At 32.0% G+C, this 23,217-nt stretch overlaps 3 protein-coding genes and 1 pseudogene across 6 annotated transcripts in view; 1 reads left to right on the forward strand and 3 right to left on the reverse strand.

The window, feature by feature from the left end:
- The window catches only part of LOC148618390 (UBX domain-containing protein 8-like), a 48,125-nt gene extending 47,635 nt beyond the window's left edge, over positions 1-490 (reverse strand). Inside the window, exon 1 of one of the 4 annotated variants that reach the window (XM_088577270.1) lies at positions 382-490. In XM_088577270.1, coding sequence (XP_088433396.1) covers positions 382-457 — 76 coding nt within the window. In that variant the 5' untranslated portion in view covers positions 458-490. Of the gene's footprint in view, positions 1-139; positions 156-381 lie in introns of those variants that run through there. The other 3 variants (XM_088577272.1, XM_088577271.1, XM_088577273.1) reach the window with 3 other exon arrangements.
- A 272-nt stretch (positions 491-762) lies between these two features.
- On the forward strand, positions 763-9,094 carry LOC148618392 (S-adenosylmethionine synthase-like). Its single transcript, XM_088577269.1, has 8 exons — positions 763-954; positions 2,568-2,768; positions 3,775-3,887; positions 4,607-4,750; positions 4,949-5,167; positions 6,053-6,235; positions 6,573-6,706; positions 7,887-9,094. The coding sequence occupies exons 1-8, from the start codon at positions 816-818 to the stop codon at positions 7,987-7,989; spliced, it is 1,236 nt and encodes a 411-aa protein (XP_088433395.1). The 5' UTR covers positions 763-815; the 3' UTR covers positions 7,990-9,094.
- Positions 9,095-10,006: 912 nt separating this feature from the next.
- On the reverse strand, positions 10,007-15,114 carry LOC148618393 (uncharacterized). The gene is made up of 2 exons (XM_088577258.1): positions 14,321-15,114; positions 10,007-13,781 (listed from the first exon to the last, which is right to left on the reverse strand). Exon 2 carries the CDS (start codon positions 13,314-13,316, stop codon positions 10,308-10,310), a length of 3,009 nt encoding a protein of 1,002 aa, XP_088433384.1. The 5' UTR covers positions 13,317-13,781; positions 14,321-15,114; the 3' UTR covers positions 10,007-10,307.
- Positions 15,115-15,526: 412 nt separating this feature from the next.
- On the reverse strand, positions 15,527-23,161 carry LOC148618394 (uncharacterized; annotated as a pseudogene).
- Between the last annotated feature and the right edge of the window lie 56 nt (positions 23,162-23,217).

Raw genomic sequence — 23,217 nt, forward strand, 5'->3', positions numbered from 1 at the left:
CATTTTGTTAAAATTTGACTTCAAATAATCAGCTAATGAAGTTAGAACTTCATTATTTTCAGTGGTTAAATCAAATAAAAAGATAAAAAAACATTTCTGGGTTCAAATAGTTCTTAATATTAATTGAAATATAATGTACTGTTAACTAAGTAGCCTTATCCTATGAGTAAATAAAATAAATAGTCCTGATTCTTATTCTACTGTAAATCATATGTGGTTGGGGTGCAAAATCTAGAACATTTAAGATGAACAAATCCGGATACAAGTTATGTTCCATCCGGATCCGGATTTACTATTATTTTAACAGGTGCCCTTTTTCCAGTTTTAGCAGATTTCCTTAAAACATTTTCTATGACCACTTCATACAAATTTTTCATTAACCTGCTTGGAAGTAAATAAACAAGAAGCCACTTGACATTAACATCAAAATAGTTGCTAAAGTGTCCATTTTGTGCATTTGTTTACATCTATATGAACTCTTCCATTAATAAGGGGAGTTGGGAAGTAAAGAAAACATATTTTTATTAGATAAATTGTCATATAAATCATGAAAAATTCCATAGGATTCTAAAATTAATTTATTTACCTCATTCAATGTTTATATTTTAATTTGTTGAGACATACGTAAATAAGTAAAACTTAATAATATTTCAACTACCCATAAGTTGGAGTAGTCTAATATCAGACATGTTTTAGATACAGTGACGAATGAAATTGACAACTTATGATCACATGACAAAATCGAGTATAAATTGGACTGAACCCAAATCATCTACCTCTTTTCCACCACACTCTCGAGCAAGAAGGACACAAAAATGTCTTCTCAACCTACAGTGAATGGCGTGAATGGCAGTCATTATAAAGAAATCAATCAACATTATGCAGAGGAATGCAGTCAAGACGATATAGGATCATTCTTATTTACCTCTGAATCGGTGGGAGAGGGACATCCAGGTAGTTCTCAACAATAATAATTAATATAGCACGTGCACTTAATGACTTACAGTTGCTTATGTTTATATTGCGTTATCGATTTACGAATTGTTTATTCTTCCCATCTTACTTCCTGGACTTTTTTTTTTTATTTTTAGGCGAATTAATTCGAGTATCAGTGTCATATTTCGACAGTGAATACCGTGGTCCTGTTACAACTATCATTCACTGATATTAATTCTTCGATCAAGTTTATCTTCCCCACTTTGACAGAGTTGCAATTTTTTTATCACTCCACATTAACTCCCTGAGTAATTATGAAAAACTATGAATATAAAACTAGTAAATGTTAACTATGATGTATATTCAGTGTCAAGATGTGAATTAGCTATTTGCACTGTGTAAAGGTCTGAAGGTTGTTATCTAGATCAAACCACTTTAATTGTTATCATTAAAAATAGGCAGCACTAATATGAATAAACTACTTCAGAACAATAGGGCTAAACGTCCACCAGAAGTGCCTTCAACTGATAGTGAATAGGGTATGCAAGTCTCGTCATGTGACCCCGTGATTCCTAGTCTACCATTCAGAAGCATAGAGACTTGTCATTTAGAGAACATCGAGGCAAAACATCTTTTTGTGTTAAAAAATACTGATAAAAAAATAACAAATATCTGTTTCTACATGATAAAGGTATTAAGAAAAAAAAAAAAAAAAAAATAGAAGATTTTGCATTGTTATACAGTGTTTCGAGTACCCGTAAGTACACAATAAAATGCAGATCGGTCTTCAGTTTTCAATACGTTCTACGTTGTAAATTCCGGTGAAGAAAATGAAAACAGAACGAGACTTACATACCATATTGAGAAGTTTAGCTCTTATTTCAATATTTTGTGGATTACAATATACATGTATAAACCATTAAATGTTAGCTTATGGTATTGCACTGCCTTTTTTGTAGACATTTGGTTATTCATGTTACAAGTTAATGAATCTTAGAATCAACAATATATATATGGTTCTTAATAATGCACCATACATGGAACTGAAAGGTATACATGTATGTATCCTGTATCTATTTTTTGGGTAATGCAGAGCTCCAGATAATGGCAATAATTGAGTAATTACCAAATTAAGATTTGCAAAAAAAAACCTTTTGTTTTTGTAATCTAAAGAGTCTCAAAATCCAACAGCAAAAAATGGAAAGCCAAGTTAGATTTTAGGGATGAAAGATGTTTCTAAGAAGCAATTTCTGATTAAGGACAAAGGTATAACCGTATATTTGGTAGTAACTCTTAAGTCTTAACTGATCATTTTATAGCATTTTCAATGTGCTTCATCAATCTTGACATGAAATATTTAGTTGTGTGAACTGCATACTGATCAATTACTCAATTTATATTATGGTGATTGGGGTTTTTAGTCATGACTATCCTTATGGATCTTTCACATACACTCTTACAGGCACAAATAGAGGTAGGGGAGCCCAATCTTCGGAATACCTGATCGAAGAACTGAGTATTTTCTACTAGCGGCTTGGCTGCACATTCTTTGTTTACTTATATATCTAACTATGACAGAAAAAAATATGCCAATCCTCCATGTACATTGTACATAACATTTTGTTTTACAGACAAGATCTGTGACCAGATCAGTGATGCTGTTTTGGATGCTCATTTGAAACAGGACCCACATGCTAAAGTTGCCTGTGAAACCCTTGCCAAGACTGGTATGATATTGGTAGCTGGTGAAATTACATCCAAGGCCAATGTTGACTATCAGACTGTGATTCGTGATACCATCAAACAAATTGGATATGATTCTTCTGACAAAGGTACATTTTAAATGCTTGTCTTTGTAGACAGGACATTATGGTATACAAATGTTAGACTGAGTGCATACTTGAAATATGAAAATGGTATATTTTATTTTGGATAATTTTTTAGCCAATTTTTGAATTACAAGATGAATCAACCTTATCTTTGAGGTGTGTGTAAGGGAAACATATCACTGCAATAAGGAACAAGATTCCCAGAGGTGGTTCATTTATTGAACTGCCTCTGGAAATCTTGAACTTCATTACTCAGAATAGTTGATACTATGAATCATGTACAAGTATGAACATTATGTGAACAATAACAATACATGTACACACTCTGGGGACTGTGATCTTAAGTTGAATTAATTTACTAAGAAGAGCATTCTATTGCCTTGTACTTGTGTGGAAAGGAGTAGGTTCGATAAGGCCCAATTTTGACCCTAGTTTTCAACATTTTTGAAAGATTTGTTTCAGTCAATACTAGTTAATTTGAAAGGATAATGGTTGTAGTAAATACATCACAGTCGATTTTGGCGATATCATGAATGTTTTTGACCTATTAGCGGTCAAAATTGACACAATATTCTTCAATTTTGTTGCAATTTTTGCACATATTTTTCAATGGTTTTTGCCTAAACAGAAGTTGCCGCATCTGTTTATCCAAAATATTGATATATATGTTGTATCTCACATTACTGCACAATATATATAAAGTTCAAGAATGAGCACCCATGCAGCCACATATATTTTTTAATAAATAATGCTGAATATTGAGATTTTAAGGATTTTTCATCATTTAGGCAATTTGTTTGTTTTATAATGACGAGATGCGTTTCTGTTTTGGTCTTAATCTTATCGAACTAGCTGATGTAAACACTTACGTGTACAAAAACAATAAAAATCTTGATTTTAAACAGTTTCAAATTTTGAGGCCAAAATTGACCATAACCGAAACTTCTCCTTTAAATGATTGTACCTATATGTTATTGGTGGTCTATAATGACATGTATATTTTTGGCAGGGTTTGATTACAAGACCTGTAATGTTTTAATTGCCCTTGAACAACAGAGTCCAGATATAGCTTTTGGAGTACATCTTGACAGAGATGAAGATGATATTGGAGCTGGAGACCAGGTATGTCACGTTTTTTTTATATTGATTATTAATGTGGTTAAGATTCAGCTAAAGCAGTGATTTTTCTAGGCTTAGTCATTTTAGTCATTGACTTATCATTTTCTGAAGTGACCCGTTTTAGTCAAAATTTGTATGTATTTGTACAAAATCCACAATCAAGTGACTAAAGCTTCTGAAATTCTGGCCAAAACACTGCTCAAGTCAATATCTAAGACATTCCTTAATTAAATGTGTTCATTCATAGTTTTGATAATACATTCAAATTTAGCACTGAAACATTGCTAAATGCATCTTTATATGTATATAACACACAAGCACAAGTTAAACCGAGGGGAAAATGTTTAAAAACTTCTATACAAAATTAACAACAAAAATGTAAACATATATTTTAAAATAAATCTACAGCTGTCAAAAACAAGATTTGAAATCTGAAATTCAGTTACATGTAGTTCTGTTCCTAAATGAATAATGCAATGCAAGCTGCAATTATTTGTGACAAATTGCTAGATGTGAATGAGAAACTAATATTCATGTTTTTGGTGTTGGTATTTAGCTGGATCATGGTATAAAATATCTCAATTCATCTAAATTTAAAGATTTGCATTTTTTTAAGAAGATTAATTGCCTAAGGAGAAACACAGACTAGTGATATAATTGTGTATTCAGAGAAAGCTAACATAGACTAGTGATATTATTCTCACTAAGTTTTTAATTTTTAGGGATTGATGTTTGGATATGCTACAAATGAAACAGAAGAATGTATGCCTTTGACCGTTGTACTGTCTCATCAATTAAATGCTAAAATTGCACAGCTACGCAGAAGCGGAGAGATGGCATGGGCCAGACCTGACACTAAAACACAGGTAATTGAAAATAGATCAAATAGTTTTAACATAAAACAACAAATATACTTAAAAAGTGGTAAAAAGGACAGCCATCCAGATCTAGGTTGTACTTCATAAGTATAATCTGCATGCAAGCATCTGTGTAAACCAGAAGTATTTTGGCTTTTATTTTGTTTGTAATTTGACTAAGTAAACTTAAAATATTTTGTTTTGCAGGTCACCATAGAATACCAGTATGTGAAGGGAGCTTGTGTCCCCCTCCGTGTTCATACTGTTGTCATATCATTACAACATGATGAAGCTATTAACTTAGAAACATTGAGGAAAGAAGTTCTGGACAAAGTTGTCAAATCAGTTATTCCAGAAAAATACTTGGACAGTAAGACAATTTTCCACATTCAGCCATCTGGAAAATTTATTATTGGTGGACCTCAGGTAGGATTCTGCTACTTCAATATTATTTATTAGCTAATTTTTAATTGAAGAGAAGCACTTTTGGAAGACTCGTGATTTGCTTTTTGTTTTTATATGCTTTCTTTTCTGAACTTCAACTGTTAAGGCAGGTCTAGTAGCTGCTCGACTGATCAAACTGAGGGTATACCTTCTACTGGTCACACTGAGGGGATACCTTTTTTGTGTAACCTCGACTGGTCACCCTGAGGGGATACCTTCATTGTGTAACCTCAAAATGTATTAAACCAATATTGTTCTAACTAAACATTTTTTATATACTTATTGGAGATATTGATCTTCTAGGATGGAGAATTTTTTTTCTTTTCAAACTTGAATATTGTTTATTCAATGTACAGTGAACACAAAATTGTTTAAGACTATCGGACAGAATCCCAAATTTTATACTTTTCTCCTGTTTAGTCAACTGAAAAATAGAAAATTTCTGCCAGACCAAAGGCATTTTTACCAGACATTGGTCCAGTGGTATTTCATTTTCATTGTACGTACATTGTATAAGAAAAAAATATGATAGTGAAACAGGTCTAGACCTATTGGTTTTGTTTACATTGCAAATCACTAAATGTCCGTGGAAGATGACTAACATTGTCATAAAACGAAACATACTTGGTGTTTTATAACTAAAAAGAGAAGATTTAAGATTTGTGTTGCAAATTCTGGTGTGTAAATTGTACATTTAAGAATTGGCTAACAGTTGCAGTCAAATGAAATAAGGCGAGTTTAATGCCCTGACATTGAAGTACTGACACAAATTATACAAAGATATTAGAATAAAATATTCAATAATATTATTCACTAATAATTCAATAATAATAGTTATTATCTCTGAAAATATTTTGTTTTTTCTAGGGTGATGCTGGTTTGACTGGCAGAAAAATTATCGTTGATACCTATGGTGGATGGGGTGCTCATGGAGGTGGTGCATTCTCTGGTAAAGATTTCTCCAAGGTGGACAGATCTGCTGCATATGCTGCAAGATGGGTTGCCAAGTCACTTGTCAAAGCTGGTCTCTGTAAAAGGGTCTTAGTTCAGGTAATTATTTAGATGATGAATTTAAAACACAAAAGAAGTATCCCAATTTAACTAAGGGGGTTTTTAACGTCCTTAACTACCCTGTTGGGTCTCGCACAGACGTTATCCCAATTTATACTTTCATATATATATATGTATATATATATATATATATATATATATATATAATGAAAAACTGCAGAAATCTTGTAGAGAAATTTTGAATCTAGAAAAGGTAACTCCACACTTAAATCTTTATCAAGTCAGAAACATTTAGTTGACACATGTCTCATTCATTCCAGGAGATGTAAGCAAAGACATTTCTATATATCTTAAAATTAAATGCTGACTATTTCAGGTTTCCTATGCCATTGGTGTTGCCGAGCCATTGTCAGTAACAGTGTTCAGTTATGGTACATCCAATATGTCCGAAAAACAATTGTTGGAAGTAGTCAAAAATAACTTTGATTTGCGTCCCGGTGCAATTGTCAAGTAAGTGTTAAACTAATTTACTGTGAATTAGGAGGTCGTTGTGTTCATATTTTATACCTTTGTGTGACTTAAGTCCAGGAACTAGGTATCCATGTCCACATTGAGATTTTTATACTGCTTTGCTGATTAGGTTAGATTTATGTTTAAACTCTCCATTGCATTATGAAAAAAATGTGCTGGGTCAATCACATCAGTTAATTTGAATTAGCATTACTACATTACAGTTAAATATCTGTTTTTTCATATGCTTCAGTCATGGTCTATTGACTGAAGTTCCTATTTATAAGATTTTAATATTAAGTTTTCTGCTTCAGTTTAATATGAACCAATTGTGGCAGGTCAATAGTTACATTGCCATCACTAAATTACACTTCCATATCTGATTCATATATGACCCTGCATGCACTATCAAATTTTAAATAACCCAATATGTCACAGTTTCTCTGTGAAACAGTTTATCAGTAAAAACTGCTTGGAGCATTTGTTTAACTTGTCTAACACATTTTTTTTAAATTTCCTTTTGAGGTAACATTTATTTTATATCATATTAATTCTGTCCTAAATGTTACCTATTGCAAGCAACAGAAAATTTTAATTTCTGATCTATTGTATGATGTCCCAAATCGTCTAATAATAGAAACCTCAAATAACACTGAAAAGGGGAGATAACTGTACAAATGGCTGAAATATCAATAAAAAATTGATACAAAATATATTGATGCCTTACCTGATAAATAAACTTTATTTTAGGCATTGTAGCATTTGTTAGAGAATCACCTACAACTTTTTTAGAGATTTCCTATCCTTCATCAAATAAAAACCTAGATTGACTATCTAGAAAAAAGTACCACTTGTCTATTATTTCATTTTTTTCATTTGTTTTTTTTTTCTTCCGAGATATGAAGTTCTTGAGAATTCTAATTTCAGTCAAATGATGAAGTAAATGTTATACTTTCTGAAGTAAAAAGATTCTTGTACAGAGTTTAAATTGATAAATAGTGTGATGAAAGGAGCATTCCTTTATTTGCCTCTCCCTTAAGGTTTACATGCTATTAACTTATTGTTTTTTGAGTCTCTTCTCGTGATTGTTTTTTGAGTCTCTTCTCGTGTTAAGACTTTCTATGAAGTTGATGTTATATCATTATTAGGAAGTGCATCATTCTTTTTTTTTTTTTTTCAGGGAGCTGAATCTGAGACAGCCAATATATCAGAAAACAGCCTGTTATGGACATTTTGGACGTCCAGAATTTACATGGGAAGTTCCAAAACAATTGAAATTGTAGCTTACTTAGTGACAACAATTATTTATACATTTTTATTACTGTTAATGTTGTGAGATAAAAGAACAGACCTCAGAAAAGGGTTTGGTATCAAAGTTTGATGTATTAGATACATTTTAACTGGATAATTTTTTTTTAAACAAATGCTGTTATAAGTTAATTCTGTCTTTAAGTCCTCAAATAACAATAATCACGACAAGATAATTCTTCAAAAATTCTCTATCACTGAAGGATACATTGTTCTGTATCAAATTACAGTAGTGAGTTACCTCCCTTTTCTGAGATTCTGTCACTGTTGAAGGTGTTGCCACAGTAGCTAGAGGGATAGTCTGACTGATGCCATTGTTCTGTTAAATATATCACTCAGATTTTGTTGGCCCTTTAGTTAGTGCAAATGTGATTTTCTATGGACTTTTTGTATCCACATTTGTCTTGTGTTTATGAAAATTCAACGGAAAAGAGCACTCTTTATAAACACTCGGGTTAACCCTTCAACAGTCTAATGTTGTTTGTTTTAAATGCATCAAAAATGTGTTTATATTATCTATTTTATGTCCCAGATTTTTTATGTAGATTGGTTTATATTGATATTTTTTCATTGTTATATTGTCTGTATATGTAGTATTTTAGGACAATTCTTGTACACATGTACTGCCTTGGGTGTCTTGTACGACTTCATTGATATTTAATGTATGACTGTCCTGCACCTACATAATTCATTACATTTTAATGCATTACCAAGTAGTGCCGACTTTTAATTGAAAAATCACAATCAATATTTGATCTCTTATCACTTGAGTGTTGCTGGGTATAATGTGAAATAAAAAACTACCAGTGCTCTATGTAACATCATTCCTAGAAATATTTTTTTTCATTAAACCCTCAAAACACTCTTGTGATGCAACATTTTATAATGACTTTCAGCTTAATCATTTCTTAGAACTCTAATCATTCTATAAACAGAGGTGCAATTTTATTATGTTCTCTATGCTCATTTGTTATGTATGTGGGTTCCACTTGACTGTTTATTGCTGCAGTACAAATTGGGGTGTAAATGAATTGAAAAATGTGGGGAACAAATAAAATATTGAATAATGTGTGATACAAAGATTTGTTTATTGTAGGCCTGCTCTTACAATATAAGCGGTTGGAATTCAGTTCATATCCCAACCTCTTCCGAAAGCCATATTGCAAGCTGCTCGTTACGACATTCTTTAAAATCAGCAGAATTATAGTAAACTATTTACCATTTAAAACATTTAATAGTTTCTTAAACCTTACAGAGGAGAAGATGACTCAACAGAAGAAAAACAAGTGATGACCTACCTGATGAGAAAATCCAGCAATCCTGGAAATCTTCTGTTAAATCAGTTAAAATGAACTTCTCATTTGGTTTTCAGTATTTTGAATGGGTACATCTGGTTAATAAAGTACAGATTTTAACTTCAGAAACAAATACCTAAAATTAACCAAGGAATTGCCATTACCAACTTTTTAAGTTCGTTTTGTCAAAAATATTTGTATTCCGTAAAATTGATGATCTGATTCATTATGGCTGGTCATTTTGATAACTGTCTTCATTACAAATGTTTTATAGGTATTCAACAAAAATTCAGGACTTTTATTGATTTATTTCGGATGTGTTAAACTTCATTTATGTAAATAAAAGACTTGAAATAATTTGAAGTTAATTAAAAATTTATTTGCACAATTCGGGTGAAAAAAATGTGTGAAATAATTTCGCCTCTGAACATTTTGGGGTAAAATAAAGGGATACCGCAAAATGACGATATCAAAGCCCGATAGAAGAGAGGAAGTGTTCAGTAGGTTAATTATTTGTCTATTAATAGGCAAGTGCGATTTCGCGTTTTATATCATATTGCTTATATATACACACTGCTATCGAGAACCGATGAATGCACGATATGAACACGAACAAAATCTTAAAGCTGCATTAGCTGCCAAATTTGTTCAGTTCTGATTCTACTTAATTTTGCTGATTCAATGAAACAAGTTTTTTTTTTTTTTTCTAAGTGTTTGTTTATTACCAAAGTCATATACAACTATAGGTACAATAGCAGAAGGTTGTGTTGACATAAATAAAGAGCTTCTTACATCACAATAAATCAGATCTTGGCTTCATAGCTCTGAATATAAATTTACAAAGATTACACAGATCTTTGATATTATTTGAACTTAATAATTGTATAAATTTATACATAGATGGACGTTTCCAATAATAAGGTTTAATGAGACATTTTCTAAAACCATGATATACAGAACATTGAAGAATAAAATGCATCTCATCTTCTATATCATTTCTACAAAGAGGACAATCTATTTTCTCTTGAAATACCATTAAATCTACCCCTCTCAATTGCGAGATTATAACTACTAAGGCGTATTTTTGTAATAGAAGTTTTATAAACCTCAGGAATACATTTACTGAAGTAAAATTGCATACAAAAATTATCAACCATATACTGATAGTTAAAACATTTTACAGAATTTTTTAGTTGACTGTCCAAGTCCTGTTTACAATTATCAAATAATCGTTGCTTAATAACTTCAAAATACATATCACAAAAATCACCATTTACAAAAAATGCTTGATTGTACCATATATCACCTAAACCAATATGCAACAATTCATTTTTAATAAAATACAGCCAGTTGTTACTGTTACTTGCGCAACGTTCCAATTCATCATATAACATTTGATAACACTTTTTCAAAATACAATTAGAGGTAGAAAGTAACTTAAACCAGTACTTAAACATTCTACATTTCCTAAAATAAATCAAAGGTGTTCGTCCTAATTCATAATACACCATCACATTATTAGTAGAAGATTTAACTTTAAGTATATTTTTACAATATTCTAAATGTACCCTTTCAATAGCTGGTGCTTTATGTGCACCCCATATCTCACATCCATAACTTAAAATACTATTAATATAGGTATCAAAAAGTGACAATAATGTATAATGATTTAAATATAACAGTTTTATATTTCTTCTAAGTGCAAAAACAGCCTTTCTACCTTGTTCAGACAGCTTCTTCTGTAGAACATTATATTTACCATTATAATTATATATTACACCAAGATATGTAAAACTATTTACTATCTCTATTTCATGTCCATTATAAAACCATTTTTCATCCTCGTTTATTCTACCACCATTTCTAAATACAACATTCTTAGTTTTTGTAGTATTTACACTTAACGCCCATCTATTTGTATAATCATATAAAGTATCTAGCATATTTTGTAGGCCTTGTATAGATTCAGAAAATAATACCATATCATCAGCATACATTAATAAAAATAAATTTAATTCTTTGACTTCTATCGGTACTGAGTTGCTATTTATAAAAGCCATTTCACAATCATTGACATAAAGAGAAAATAAAATAGGAGACAAAACCTCTCCTTGCATGAGACCTAATTCATTTGTGAAAAAATCAGAATTGAATCCATTAACTTGTACACATGTTGTTACATTAGAATACATTGATTTTAAAGTTTGCAATAATTTACCACATATACCCATATTTGCAAGTTTATGCCATAGCATTACTCTTTGAACAGTGTCAAAAGCTTTAGTATAATCAACAGTACAACAGTACAATCGTTTTTTGGATGAAAGTGATTTAAAAATAATAGAGGACAACGAGAACATAGCATCAACTGTACCATACCCAGGCCGGAAACCAAACTGTGCATCAGTTATCACATCAAACGTATTAGACCATTCTATCAATCGTTGATTTAAAATTGAGGTAAATAATTTACCAAAGTTACTAACAAGACTAATCCCTCTGTAATTGTTTGGGTCATTCGTATTTCCACGTTTAAAAATAGGCACAAGTATCGCAATAGTCCATGATGTAGGGAAAATGCCAGACGTTAGAATTCCATTAAACACTTTTATAAGAGTAGGCAAAAATATATGTTTAAATTCAATAAAGTACTCATTCAACATTCCGTCAATACCGTGACTTTTGTTCCGTTTCAAGTTAGTTATAGCAGTCAAGATTTCTTTTTCTGTTATTGGCTTATCTAACTCCTCAAAGGCACAGTCTTCCACAATATCCTGCCTAAAATCTGAGTCAATTTCAATATCCGTATCGGGATTTGCAACACCTTGAAAATGTTTGAAGAATCTTGTCAATGATATATCATTTTTAAAAGAATTCGTTTTCCGAAACTTCGAATAAAACAGTTTAGGGTTATTTATCCTCAAATAGTCCATCATATTACCCTCGGTACGCATAAAATCACGTTTCAATCGACTTTCAAGCGTTTTATACTTCTTTTTGGCATCTTTCAACTTGGAATGATTTCCTGGATTTTTGGCACGATTAAATATGTTCAAACAGTTTATATACTTTGCATACAATTCTTTACATTGACGGTTAAACCATGGTTTGTCTATCTGTTTGTTGTCAAAATTAACGTTAGTATTTTGACACTTTCTGAAAAATGGAGACATTATTTCCTCAAAATGTCTGGTAAAGCTAGTCAGAGAACAGTCCAAAGATTCCTGATCTTCAAAGCTAATAGCGTTACTCAGTTGGTTAAATTTGTCCATATTTACGCGAATACACTCTGCACATTGGTCCTTTAACTCATTATTCCAACGATATTTAACAGATTTGTCACCAATATTTTCTCTATTCACGGATTGTTCCGGACATTCACGTTCTATATGTAGCTTTAATTCTAAATGTAAAAAGGCGTGGTCGGAAAAACTGGTAAAGTTCGAAACAATAAACTGGTCAACAATAGAGAACAATGTATACGGAATAAGTACATAGTCAATGACGCTCAAACCTTGTGCTCCACAATAAGTAAAGTCATTAGAATAACCATTCTGGTGTCGGCCATTCATTATCCTGAGGCCAGAGTCCTTGCACATCGACAATAACTTGGGACCAAATGCATTCGTATTAGCGTCGGGATTAATTCTTGCTGGAATATTGATATCATTATTATACTCAAACACATTCTCAATATTGTTTCTAATTGTTCTATGAATAATATCACCTCGTATATAATCGTCCATAGTTGCTGTCCGACTGTTCGTATCACCAATCACCATTACATGACCTAGGGTAGAATACAGTTCGATGCTACTCTCAAGTTCAGTACATAAATCACAATCATAATTCTTATAATATTTAGACCTAGCAGGGGGTATATAAATACAAGCAACATATAAACTCTTATCAATTGTAACAATACCTTTGTCAATAATCAACCAAATAATAGTATCAAGTATACATGTCTCTATCTTAATAAACTTTTGAAAAGTTTTTTTAATCATTACAATAATACCACCACCTTGCTTAGACTTTGATTTTACCCTAGGGTATACAAAACAATTATAATTTCGTAAACAAAGACTGAAATTTTTATCAAACCAACATTCAGTGAGAAATATTAAATCATAAGTACATAAGAAATTTAAAAACGATTTATTTCTAGTTTTGTTTCTACACCACCATTAACATTCCAAGATACCATTTTCAGCTTTCCGAGTACTGTCTGTCGATATGCCACACCACCTTCATCGCTGTCCTATTTTGCATCTGTATCTGGGACTTTCGGAATCGTCTGACTTGTATCTACCTTCCTACTGTCGTCACGTTGATCTCCGCCACCATCGTCCTGTAGATTCCTAGCCACTATCGGTTCGGCGTTATGCATCGCTTCCCGTTCCAGTTTCCAATGAACTTTTGTTCATGAAAGTTTGTAGTAATGCAATTGAAGGAATTTATGTCGATAATACCTACAGATTATTATGAAAACAACCTTATTTTAATTAAAGAAGATCGATAGCTCTGATCTAATTATTTTTCGCCATTACTTCCGAAGATTACCGACAAGACATTCACCTGGGTCAAAAATACTTTAACCTTGGTAAAAGAAATAACAATAACGGATACACAGGTAAGCACGTGTCTTGTTTACATTTCATTTCATCTATTTCTTGTTTAATTTTCAAATAAATAATGACAATTACTGGCCATATTTGTGCCACATATCACAATATGTAAATTTCAAAAGGATCGAACTTATTTTCGTTCACGGCCTGAGCCCGTCGGTCTTCTTTCCCTTCGTTTTGCAATCAGATTTGTGTTTCAAGAAGTGCAAGACAATAAATATTTCAACACTTATTTCATGTATTTAATGCATTTTATATGTGGATATCCAATGAAATTATTCAGGAAAAGTACAATTAAGTAGAAATAATTCAAAGTTAAAGCATATTTCAACAGAAACGAAATTTACGAAAATGACAGCTAATGCAGCTTTAACTTTACAAACCTTTGACTATTTTTCAGGTTTCTGTATATGTATTACTCGAGATTCTCTCTCAGTATTAATCCTCCAATGAAAATAGTAAAATTTGATTTTGAACAGTTAAGCTTTAGCAGAATAAGTGGAGAAATAGTTTAGGAAATTGAAGTGAGGTCGTAATAATAATCTCCTTTTCTGAGCTCATGAGTAACACCATACACTCAATCAACAAATGCAGACATAAACAACTACATGTATGTTAAAAAAAACGTTGGAGCTAGCTCCTCGGGAATGTCCTTACATGTACACAGTACTTTTACGTGCACATGACCTCTATATGTATAATGTAGAGTCCCCGAAACTTCATGTTACAGTAATGAGCAGCTACGACAAATTCACAGATTCCTCAATGTCATGTGTTTTGCAACAAAACGTCGAAAAATTCATATACATGATATACACGTACGTGTATGGAACATGAACTGTTAAAAGATATGTAAAAAGAATGCCCTATTTAAATTTGGTACCCAAGTTTTTTTTTCTCCAGCTAAATGTGAAGAAATATGGACTATATTCAACTTGTGTTCTTAATAAAATGCAATTTGAAGAATCTATACTTACCTCCTGGACTATAGCGTGCCAGATAACTTCTAGAACTGCTGGAGTAATAAATAGACTATCCATTTAGGCTTAAAAATGTTCTCGGTCACCTTCCGACCCTTCTTCAGACCCACTACCCAAATGTTGTTATTTGTGATATTGAAAAATAATTAAAATGTCTGCCGATTGTCTTTCAGCAAAAAGGAAGAAAATAAAGCCAAAGGTGTGTTTTTTTCTATCCTAGATGGAAAAACAGAGTAATAAATACTGGTTGTTTATATTTAGAATCGAATGTAAACATATGGCGTGAGTGTGCTCTTGGTCTTGGATAATCCCTTTTGAGATTCACTATAATGACTTATTTCACTTCAAAAGTTTTAAATAAAAATAAATCCCTACCTAATGACCCTACAAAATTTTCAGAATGGTGATCGTCTCATCAATTGTCTGGCATGCACCAATAAGTTGACTTATGTTCTAAATTCATTTGTTCAACCGAAAATAAATTATATATGTGCTAAACTCGGCTAATTTTCTGCAATCTACTATCCAAATCCAAACTACGTCTCTATCACTTTTTAATAAAACAATAAAACACATTTCTGATTCCGTCAGGCACAGTGACCATTATAAACCATGATTTTGTGTGTATTAGATAAACTTTTCTTAAATCTTCAGACACATAACCATATTTTGCCTGGTCGGATTTCCAACGACCGTGTATCTAAAACGCCTGTCTGATATACCATTTCTATCTGCCATAGTAGCTCCACCTGAACGAGAGCTATGTAAGCCGAATTCTATTTTGGAACATCCGATATTATGAAGAGCCTCTCTTATCACTTCTCTGGCTCGTGTATATGATAATTTTTCATTCTTCGAGCGTTATACATATCTATTTGATTTTCTAAGAAATGTTAAAGACCTAAAAATGTATATACATGTATCAGAACTCGTATCTAAATTTGCTTCTGCTAAATAAGTCTGTAAAATGTTTACGGGACACATAGGACTATCTAATCTAGAAATCTAAACATTTTTCCGTTTTCAATAACAATCAGTATTTTTCTTTTCAATCAAAATGATTGCATATTTATCACTGAAAGAAATATTTTTAGCCTTTATATTACATAATTCATCATATCGGATAAACCGGTGTAAGCTAAATCACTCATACAAAACATACGCAAATCTTTTAAAGACGTAGTATTTCCATTATTATAACTTAAGAAGTTTTGTCATTACATCTGGATCTACAGGTGTCTTTTTCTGAATCGGTCTAGATAGTATACGTTTAGATGCTTCAAGTACACTCTTTACGATATCTGAATCACGCGGATTCTTTACACCAGCAATATGATGCGCCCACCTGTTTCAACAACACTGAAATGACTACTCGTATCTAATAGATGTTGCAAATATAAGCTAACGTATAACTCATTACAGGGTAGTATCGAATTTATCTCTGAATATTTTCTTGTCCATTAAAATACCCGATGTACTTTGACACTGTCGTTTTAGCTCTCGAATCTAATACTGCAGATGAAAGTTTTTGAAAGTATTTTCAACTGTAGATGAGAAATAATATGACTCTGCTTCCAGAAACCGGCTGTGAATTTTTTTTTGTAAAAAAGAATATTTAAGAAAAAAAAATCGTTTTTTTTTTAATTTACCTTGTAACTTTCTAACCCCTTCAGGCAGTCCAGTGTCCTTAACCACGCAGTCCAGTGACTAAAAGTACTTCAAGTCCAGTGACCATAACAAATCCCATATCCAGTGACCATCATAATACAAGCAACTATCACAAGTACAATAAAAGCAAGTAATACCAGTAACATTAGTCCAGTGACAATCATAGGCCAAAATACTAACAGTCCAGTGACCATTACAACAATTAAGTAAAAACAGCAGTCCAGTTACTATCCTCTCTAATCTGTAAAATAAATGTTATATTACATATTTGAAGCATTTAACTTCACTGCTAAAATTGTATCCTTAAAATCTCCTCTAGCAAAAAAAAAAAATTACATTATGTCCAGCTACAAATATTCTATTGGTCTCGAAAAACTCCAAAACATCAACAAACGGTTTATAAGTAAAACCTTTATCAAACAGTAACGGCTTCAACGTCGAAGAGTACCATTTTGGAACTATCAGTGTACCAACAGCAACTCTACGTATCAGTGCCACTGGTGGTACTAACCATTTATTTTCTGCGTTCCAGTTACATGTAAATGAATCAATACTTTCTGAACCCGGATTCCAGTATAAAGAATTGAATCTATGCAGTTTTTTTATTTTCCATATTGGCAAACCTGTCAATAAAGTGACGACCCTTACAGTATCTATAATATTAAATCAAAGTGCTGAGGCACTGAGTCAAGGAAGACCACAGTAATCAAAAATATTTATGTAACCAAATTGTAAGCTAAATAAACCGATGTAAACTTAGTCCTTTTAAAGAATTCCCGACTTGCGGACCAACATTTTGTCAACATTTATCTCCCTTTGGAGTAGGTATATATTCGGAACACGTAAGGTTTTCCATCCGATATCGACGATACTTTAGAAAATCTCGAAAGTCAAAAGGGAATTTTACGTTCTACTGACCCTGCCATACATTTTCTTTACCCGGGATACAAATGAAAATCATCCTTATGTAACCTACCAACAAAATGAAACACCCTGTACATTTTAGAAACACCGTTGTGTTTGTCTGCTGGGGATTCCATTTTCATTCGAGTTACCTCTTTTTTCTGCACCCGAATCCGAACATCGATTAGAGAGACTTCGATATTATACCTGCTCTTACGGGAGGTAACTCTGCAAAAATATGGTAAAATATGGCTGCATCCCGAGCTCCGCAAGTAGGGAATAACCATTTGTTTTAACACAGTGTATATTTATACAGTCCGTTCATCAATATGTATTTTTGGGTCTTCTTTTGTATTATTGCTTATGGTATTCCTGGCTGTACACTTACATTGATGTTTCTCAAATTTTTTAACATTTAAATCAGCATTTCTTACAAAATATGAATTCCATATGAAGTAGAAATGAATCATACAGACTGGAGAAAGGCCTAATCTCAAGGGAGAAATGAGCAAATAACTTTTCCTTGTTTGTGCTCACTTTGATGTAGAATTTTTTTGTAGTAAATTAAAACTAAAATTTGTCCTTGTCATTGTTGTCTAGATTAAGCTATGGGTTTAACTCGTCGAAACTGTGCACGTATTTACAATTTACCTTTCTCTATGAATTTTTCAGTTCAAACAAGGACAAAAACTCATGTTGTAAAAATTACTATGCAGTTTAAAGATCACTAAACGAAAAACAACTTAATAGCTCATAGATTTGAGCAATTTAAGATTCCAATTAAGTTGGACAGTCAATGGTATAGAGATGTGGTGAATACAGGGAATATGATGTCTTAATCACACATGCACTTTGAGTAAAAATCCATCTTTTTTTCTCTCCAAAACAAAAAAGTTACTAGTGAACCCATACCCCATGAGTACCACTTTTTTTTATGATGAATCACTATTGCTGAATGTTTTATACCTGTCTGCCTTCAATAATGTATATGCATTTATTTCACCTTTTTTCTGCATGATTGTTTCACAAATATGTATAAGCTTACAATACAAGTAACTCTTATGTTTTGCAAATATGAAAGTGCTAAGAAATCAGGCTTCATGTTTTTATAGTTTTTTATTAAGAAATGTTGACATAAACATTTACAGCTGCTTCATGCTACACATACATGTACCAGCACTTGAGAATCATGAACTTTGTTTCATGCTTAAATAGTGTCCCAGCACAGAAATGGTCTGTTTTACTTTTGCTTTCTTCTCACTTCATCTAGTGAAAATTATAAGTGATAACCACTGAAAAGAAATCAAGGAAAAAGATCATAACAGTGTCTGATATATGCAAAATGTTACAATGTAAATTCATAAAAATATACATGTATTTTAACCATATGATATGGAGAAACCTCCTATTGTTGGGAAATATTGTTACTTGTACATATAATTTCGTGCAAAAATAAAGGTTGGGTGGTTATAACAGTACCAGGTTTTTACTGGTTTTTAAACCACCTGGTCAATATTCCCACAGTGATCAATACTGGTTGATTGAAAATTTGCAAACAATATTTCTGTCATTATTCAATAATTTTATAGTTTTTGTCCTACATCAAAAAAATGTTAATATAGTATATATCTACTATATTTCAGTGTTCTTAAGTTTTATCCTTTTAATATCTCTATCAGCTGTATTAATTAAAAAAAAATAAACATATCTTTCTCTAAAATAATTCAAATTTATCTGAAATAACAAAACAAACTTTACAAAAATGTACAGTGTATTTCATGAGCACATCTTTGTTTCAATAACTAGTAATAACAGGTAGCATACATGTAAGTAAGAGTAAAACAGGTTACTTTTCACCTGTCATTGTTGAAACAACATCCCCTCATAACCAGATAGATAATAAAAAGTGGTTTGAAGTGTTGAGTTTGAAACAATAAAATTAAAGTCATTTCATTTACCAGACTAAAACCTTCTAAATACAGAAAATGGAAAGCTTGCTAAGATATTGCTTTAGGGCTTCTTCCATGTATGATTTTAGCTACCTGGTGATTTAAAATGATGTTTGGACCCCCATTTCAAAATCTCTGTATCAATCCCTGAAGGTTGATTTATCTATGAGCAATTAATGTCACATTGTAAAGTAGAAAACACATTAGATACATATATTACTATATTATAAATATCATAATTTCATGTATGAAATTTTCAATTGATACTGTACTGCATATGCCAGTAACCATAGTTAGAGTACATACACATGTATTTTTGTAGTTTTCAGTGTAAATTTCTTGTTCACAGACATACAAATGTTAACTGCAAATTTTGTTAAGAAATATGACTACACCGTTCTACACTAGCAATAAAAACAGTATACCTTTCACCAGTTTTGAAAATTTTAAATAAGTGTGTACATACAAGGTATATGAATAAATAATGTTTACCTTCAACACTTACCTAGTACATTGTACATGTAAGAATGTCCACGAAAATCAGCTCTTAGAAAAGGTCTACTTTTGGTATCCTTGATATCCAACACATTTTCAATGCACTTTCATGGACACAGAATTTCTAACATTACTGTGTCTTTCTTGTGTGTAAAAATCCTGTTTCTTACTTTATGATATGCATTCTAAATAAATGTATCTGGTATATCTTGACAATGTACTAAAAAAAACATATTGATAACCAGTTGTGACTTACATGGATATAATACACGTGTACATTGTATTACTATTTCTTAAATTCCATACTGAACAGTACATGTAAAAATCAGTATCACATGCAGTCCAACAGGAGACTCCTGTATCAACTCAAGGGCCACTATATAATAAAGGTATATGGGTGTTATTTAGAGAATGCGATATAGGTCCACGGGTGTGATATACAGTATGTGATATAGGTCTAGATGTGTGATATAAGGTATGCAATATATGTCTGTGGGTGCTTGAAATGGGTTTAGGGGGTGTGATATATGGTATGCGATATAGGTCTAGGGGTGTACGATATAAGTCTAGGGGTGTGATACAGAATGCAATATAGATCTAGGGTTATGATATAGAATGGAATATAGGCCTTGGGGTGTGATATAGGGTATGCAAAATAGGTCTAGGGATGTGATATACAGTATGTGATACAGGTCTAGGGGTGTGATACAGGGTATGCGATAAAGGTCTATGGTAGGTGTGGAAGTTTGGATTTTAGGAACATGTACAAGTGTTTGTATAATGTCATGGCTTATGTGTCCACTCACGTCCCAAGGACATTACTTTATTTCACTGGATACCCCCTTTTTGATATTACAAGATTACCTACTTAATGTGATGAATATGCCACATGACCTCATTTCAACCTTACCGTTGAATTCTTTGAATTCATAATAATTTAACAATTCTGTTTATTTTCTTTTTTAAATACTTCATTGTTTGCTACATTTATGTACATCTGTGTTTACCATTTTATTTTATTTAATATGTACATGTACATGTAGTAATGTACATATATGTACACATGCTTGCATTTAATGTACAATTAAAGTTAAATTCCTGGGATCAAATTAATTACACATGAAATTTTCCAATAAAAAGGAGAGGTGTCAACCCCATACACCCGCCCCTGGATCCGCTGTAATCTATACTTACTATACAAAAAGTGTACATTGCAGCTCCGAAAATCCGTCATTAGAAGCTCTCGACATCTTCATTAAAAGGGTCAGATCGAGAGAAATAAATTGGCAAATCTTGATTGAGCTTTCCTCCCTGCGAGTGCGAATGTTCGTAACTCGAATAATTCAGCGCCCTCTATCCACTACTTTTCTCGAGGATAATGGAATGATCGTAGTGATCGTAATATAGGTTACAGACCACCAATTCAAGCAATGAGCATTTGGAACGTACGCAAAAATAGTCCTACGCAGAAATTACCCCTGGTCCTCATAGTGCTGTGAAAAAAGTTCTCATCTTATTTAAAAAATTGAAACAGTTTCTGAAAGGAAAAACATTTCTGTACATTTTATAAGTGCATTTTGCTTCTTGTGATGTGAAGCCTAATCTCCATAATGATTTTTAAATATACCGCTATCTTGTGAAAACACTGGGATTTCCCATGCTATTTATAGACCCTTCACTTCCGGTGACCAGTACTGCACTGCAAGTCTGCTAACCCCACATGCCATTCTGAGGATTGTGAGCTGACATATGTAGAATCATGCTGATATATAGTCCTCTGCAGGTTAAAGTTAAGGTAAAGTCCAGAGAAGCCATTGAATATTGTGAAATTAGCATAGAAGCCTATGGGAAGTGGAATTAGTGGTTTTTAGCCTTAAAAAGACTGGATTATTCGGGTTAGAATGTTCGGTAATTTGACAAAATAGTCCAGCTCTGCGTCAAAATTTATATAGTTAATATCATATAATCATTGAAATCTTGCAGTTTTACACATATTAAATAGCCTTTATATCGTTATACGCCCATGTCGTATGTAAAGTAAACATCACATATTTGTCATGGAGTATGATCGGCGGCGGAGCGATATCTTAATGCAAACTTTGCAAGGAGAATAGCCCGCGGAATGTTATTTTGGTAGTTATATGTTGAAATGTCTATCCTGGTTACATAATTTTATTGCCGACGCTCTCTAAATCAAGTTCTGTCTATAAATAGACTTCCTTGACAAAAACTCATCTGAAATCCCCCAGTCGTCTATATCGACGATTCGACTAAAAATCTGCTTGCTCGTTCAGTTCTCGTGGAATCCATTTTACAGCTATTGAAATACAATTAACAACACATGTATTAAAAATAGGAAGTGTCAAGTTTAGTAGTTCTAGTATCTTGCTACTTTTTAATAACACTTACTGCATTTAGATTATCTGTATAAAAACAACTATACTATTGCAAACTAAATGCACAAAAGACAGTAAGCGTAACTCGATTATTTTTACCTCTCTCCATGTGGAGCTCTTAAGTTTTTCTGAATCTGTCCAGGATTTGTGCATGATGTGTTGAATTTTGTATCAAACTTGTTGCGCCTATATTACTTGTGTCACTATAATCAAATCACTATAAAAGTTAATGTCAATACACTGATCCCAATCATCTCGTTCGTGTGGCAAGCCAAAGTGGACAAAATTCATTTTCTAATATTACACTTTTTTAATATTAAAAAATCATTTTTTAATATTAAAAATTCAATTGAATTTCTAATATTAAAAAAAACTATTTTTGAATATTAGAAATTGATTTTCTAATATTAGAAAATGGATTTGTCGTATTCAATCACGATTTTTTTTATATTAGAAAATCATTTTGTAATATCAAAAACTGTGTCTGTTTTTCTAACATTACAAATTCATTTTCTAATATTACAAATTCAATTTGTAATATTACAAAATGTGTGATATTTTATAATATTACTAAATCAGGAATTTGTAATATTAGAAAATGAATTTTTAATATTAATTATAACCCGATTTTAAATCAAATAGAAACCCAACCGAATTTTTAGATACATACTGCTTAGCAACTTTGTACGTGTCTCAAATCAAGTACAAGTCTATTTTTACCTTCAGCGCTGGTTGCCACGGTCAAAGGATTCATAACGCGCGATCTGCTCGATACTTTTTTCGATACCCTTTAACCAAATCTAAAATACTAGCTTCATGTACAGAACTACCATTTTCGTCAAGGAAGTCTATTTATAGACTGAACTTGTTGCCAAGGAAGTCTATTTAA

Source organism: Perna viridis, chromosome 4, assembly GCF_037379345.1.
Source record: "Perna viridis isolate PV_CMFRI_1.1 ecotype Kerala chromosome 4, ASM3737934v1, whole genome shotgun sequence".
NCBI classification, from domain to species: domain Eukaryota; kingdom Metazoa; phylum Mollusca; class Bivalvia; order Mytilida; family Mytilidae; genus Perna; species Perna viridis.

Excerpts from the sequence above, each read along its gene's own strand:
- LOC148618392 (XM_088577269.1), top strand. The coding sequence starts at position 816 with ATGTCTTCTCAACCTACAGTGAATGGCGTGAATGGCAGTCATTATAAA. Across the intron at positions 2,769-3,774 it reads ATATGATTCTTCTGACAAAG|GGTTTGATTACAAGACCTGT; the intron begins GTACATTTTAAA and ends TATTTTTGGCAG. Across the intron at positions 6,707-7,886 it reads CGTCCCGGTGCAATTGTCAA|GGAGCTGAATCTGAGACAGC; the intron begins GTAAGTGTTAAA and ends TTTTTTTTTCAG.
- LOC148618393 (XM_088577258.1), bottom strand. The coding sequence starts at position 13,316 with ATGATTAAAAAAACTTTTCAAAAGTTTATTAAGATAGAGACATGTATA.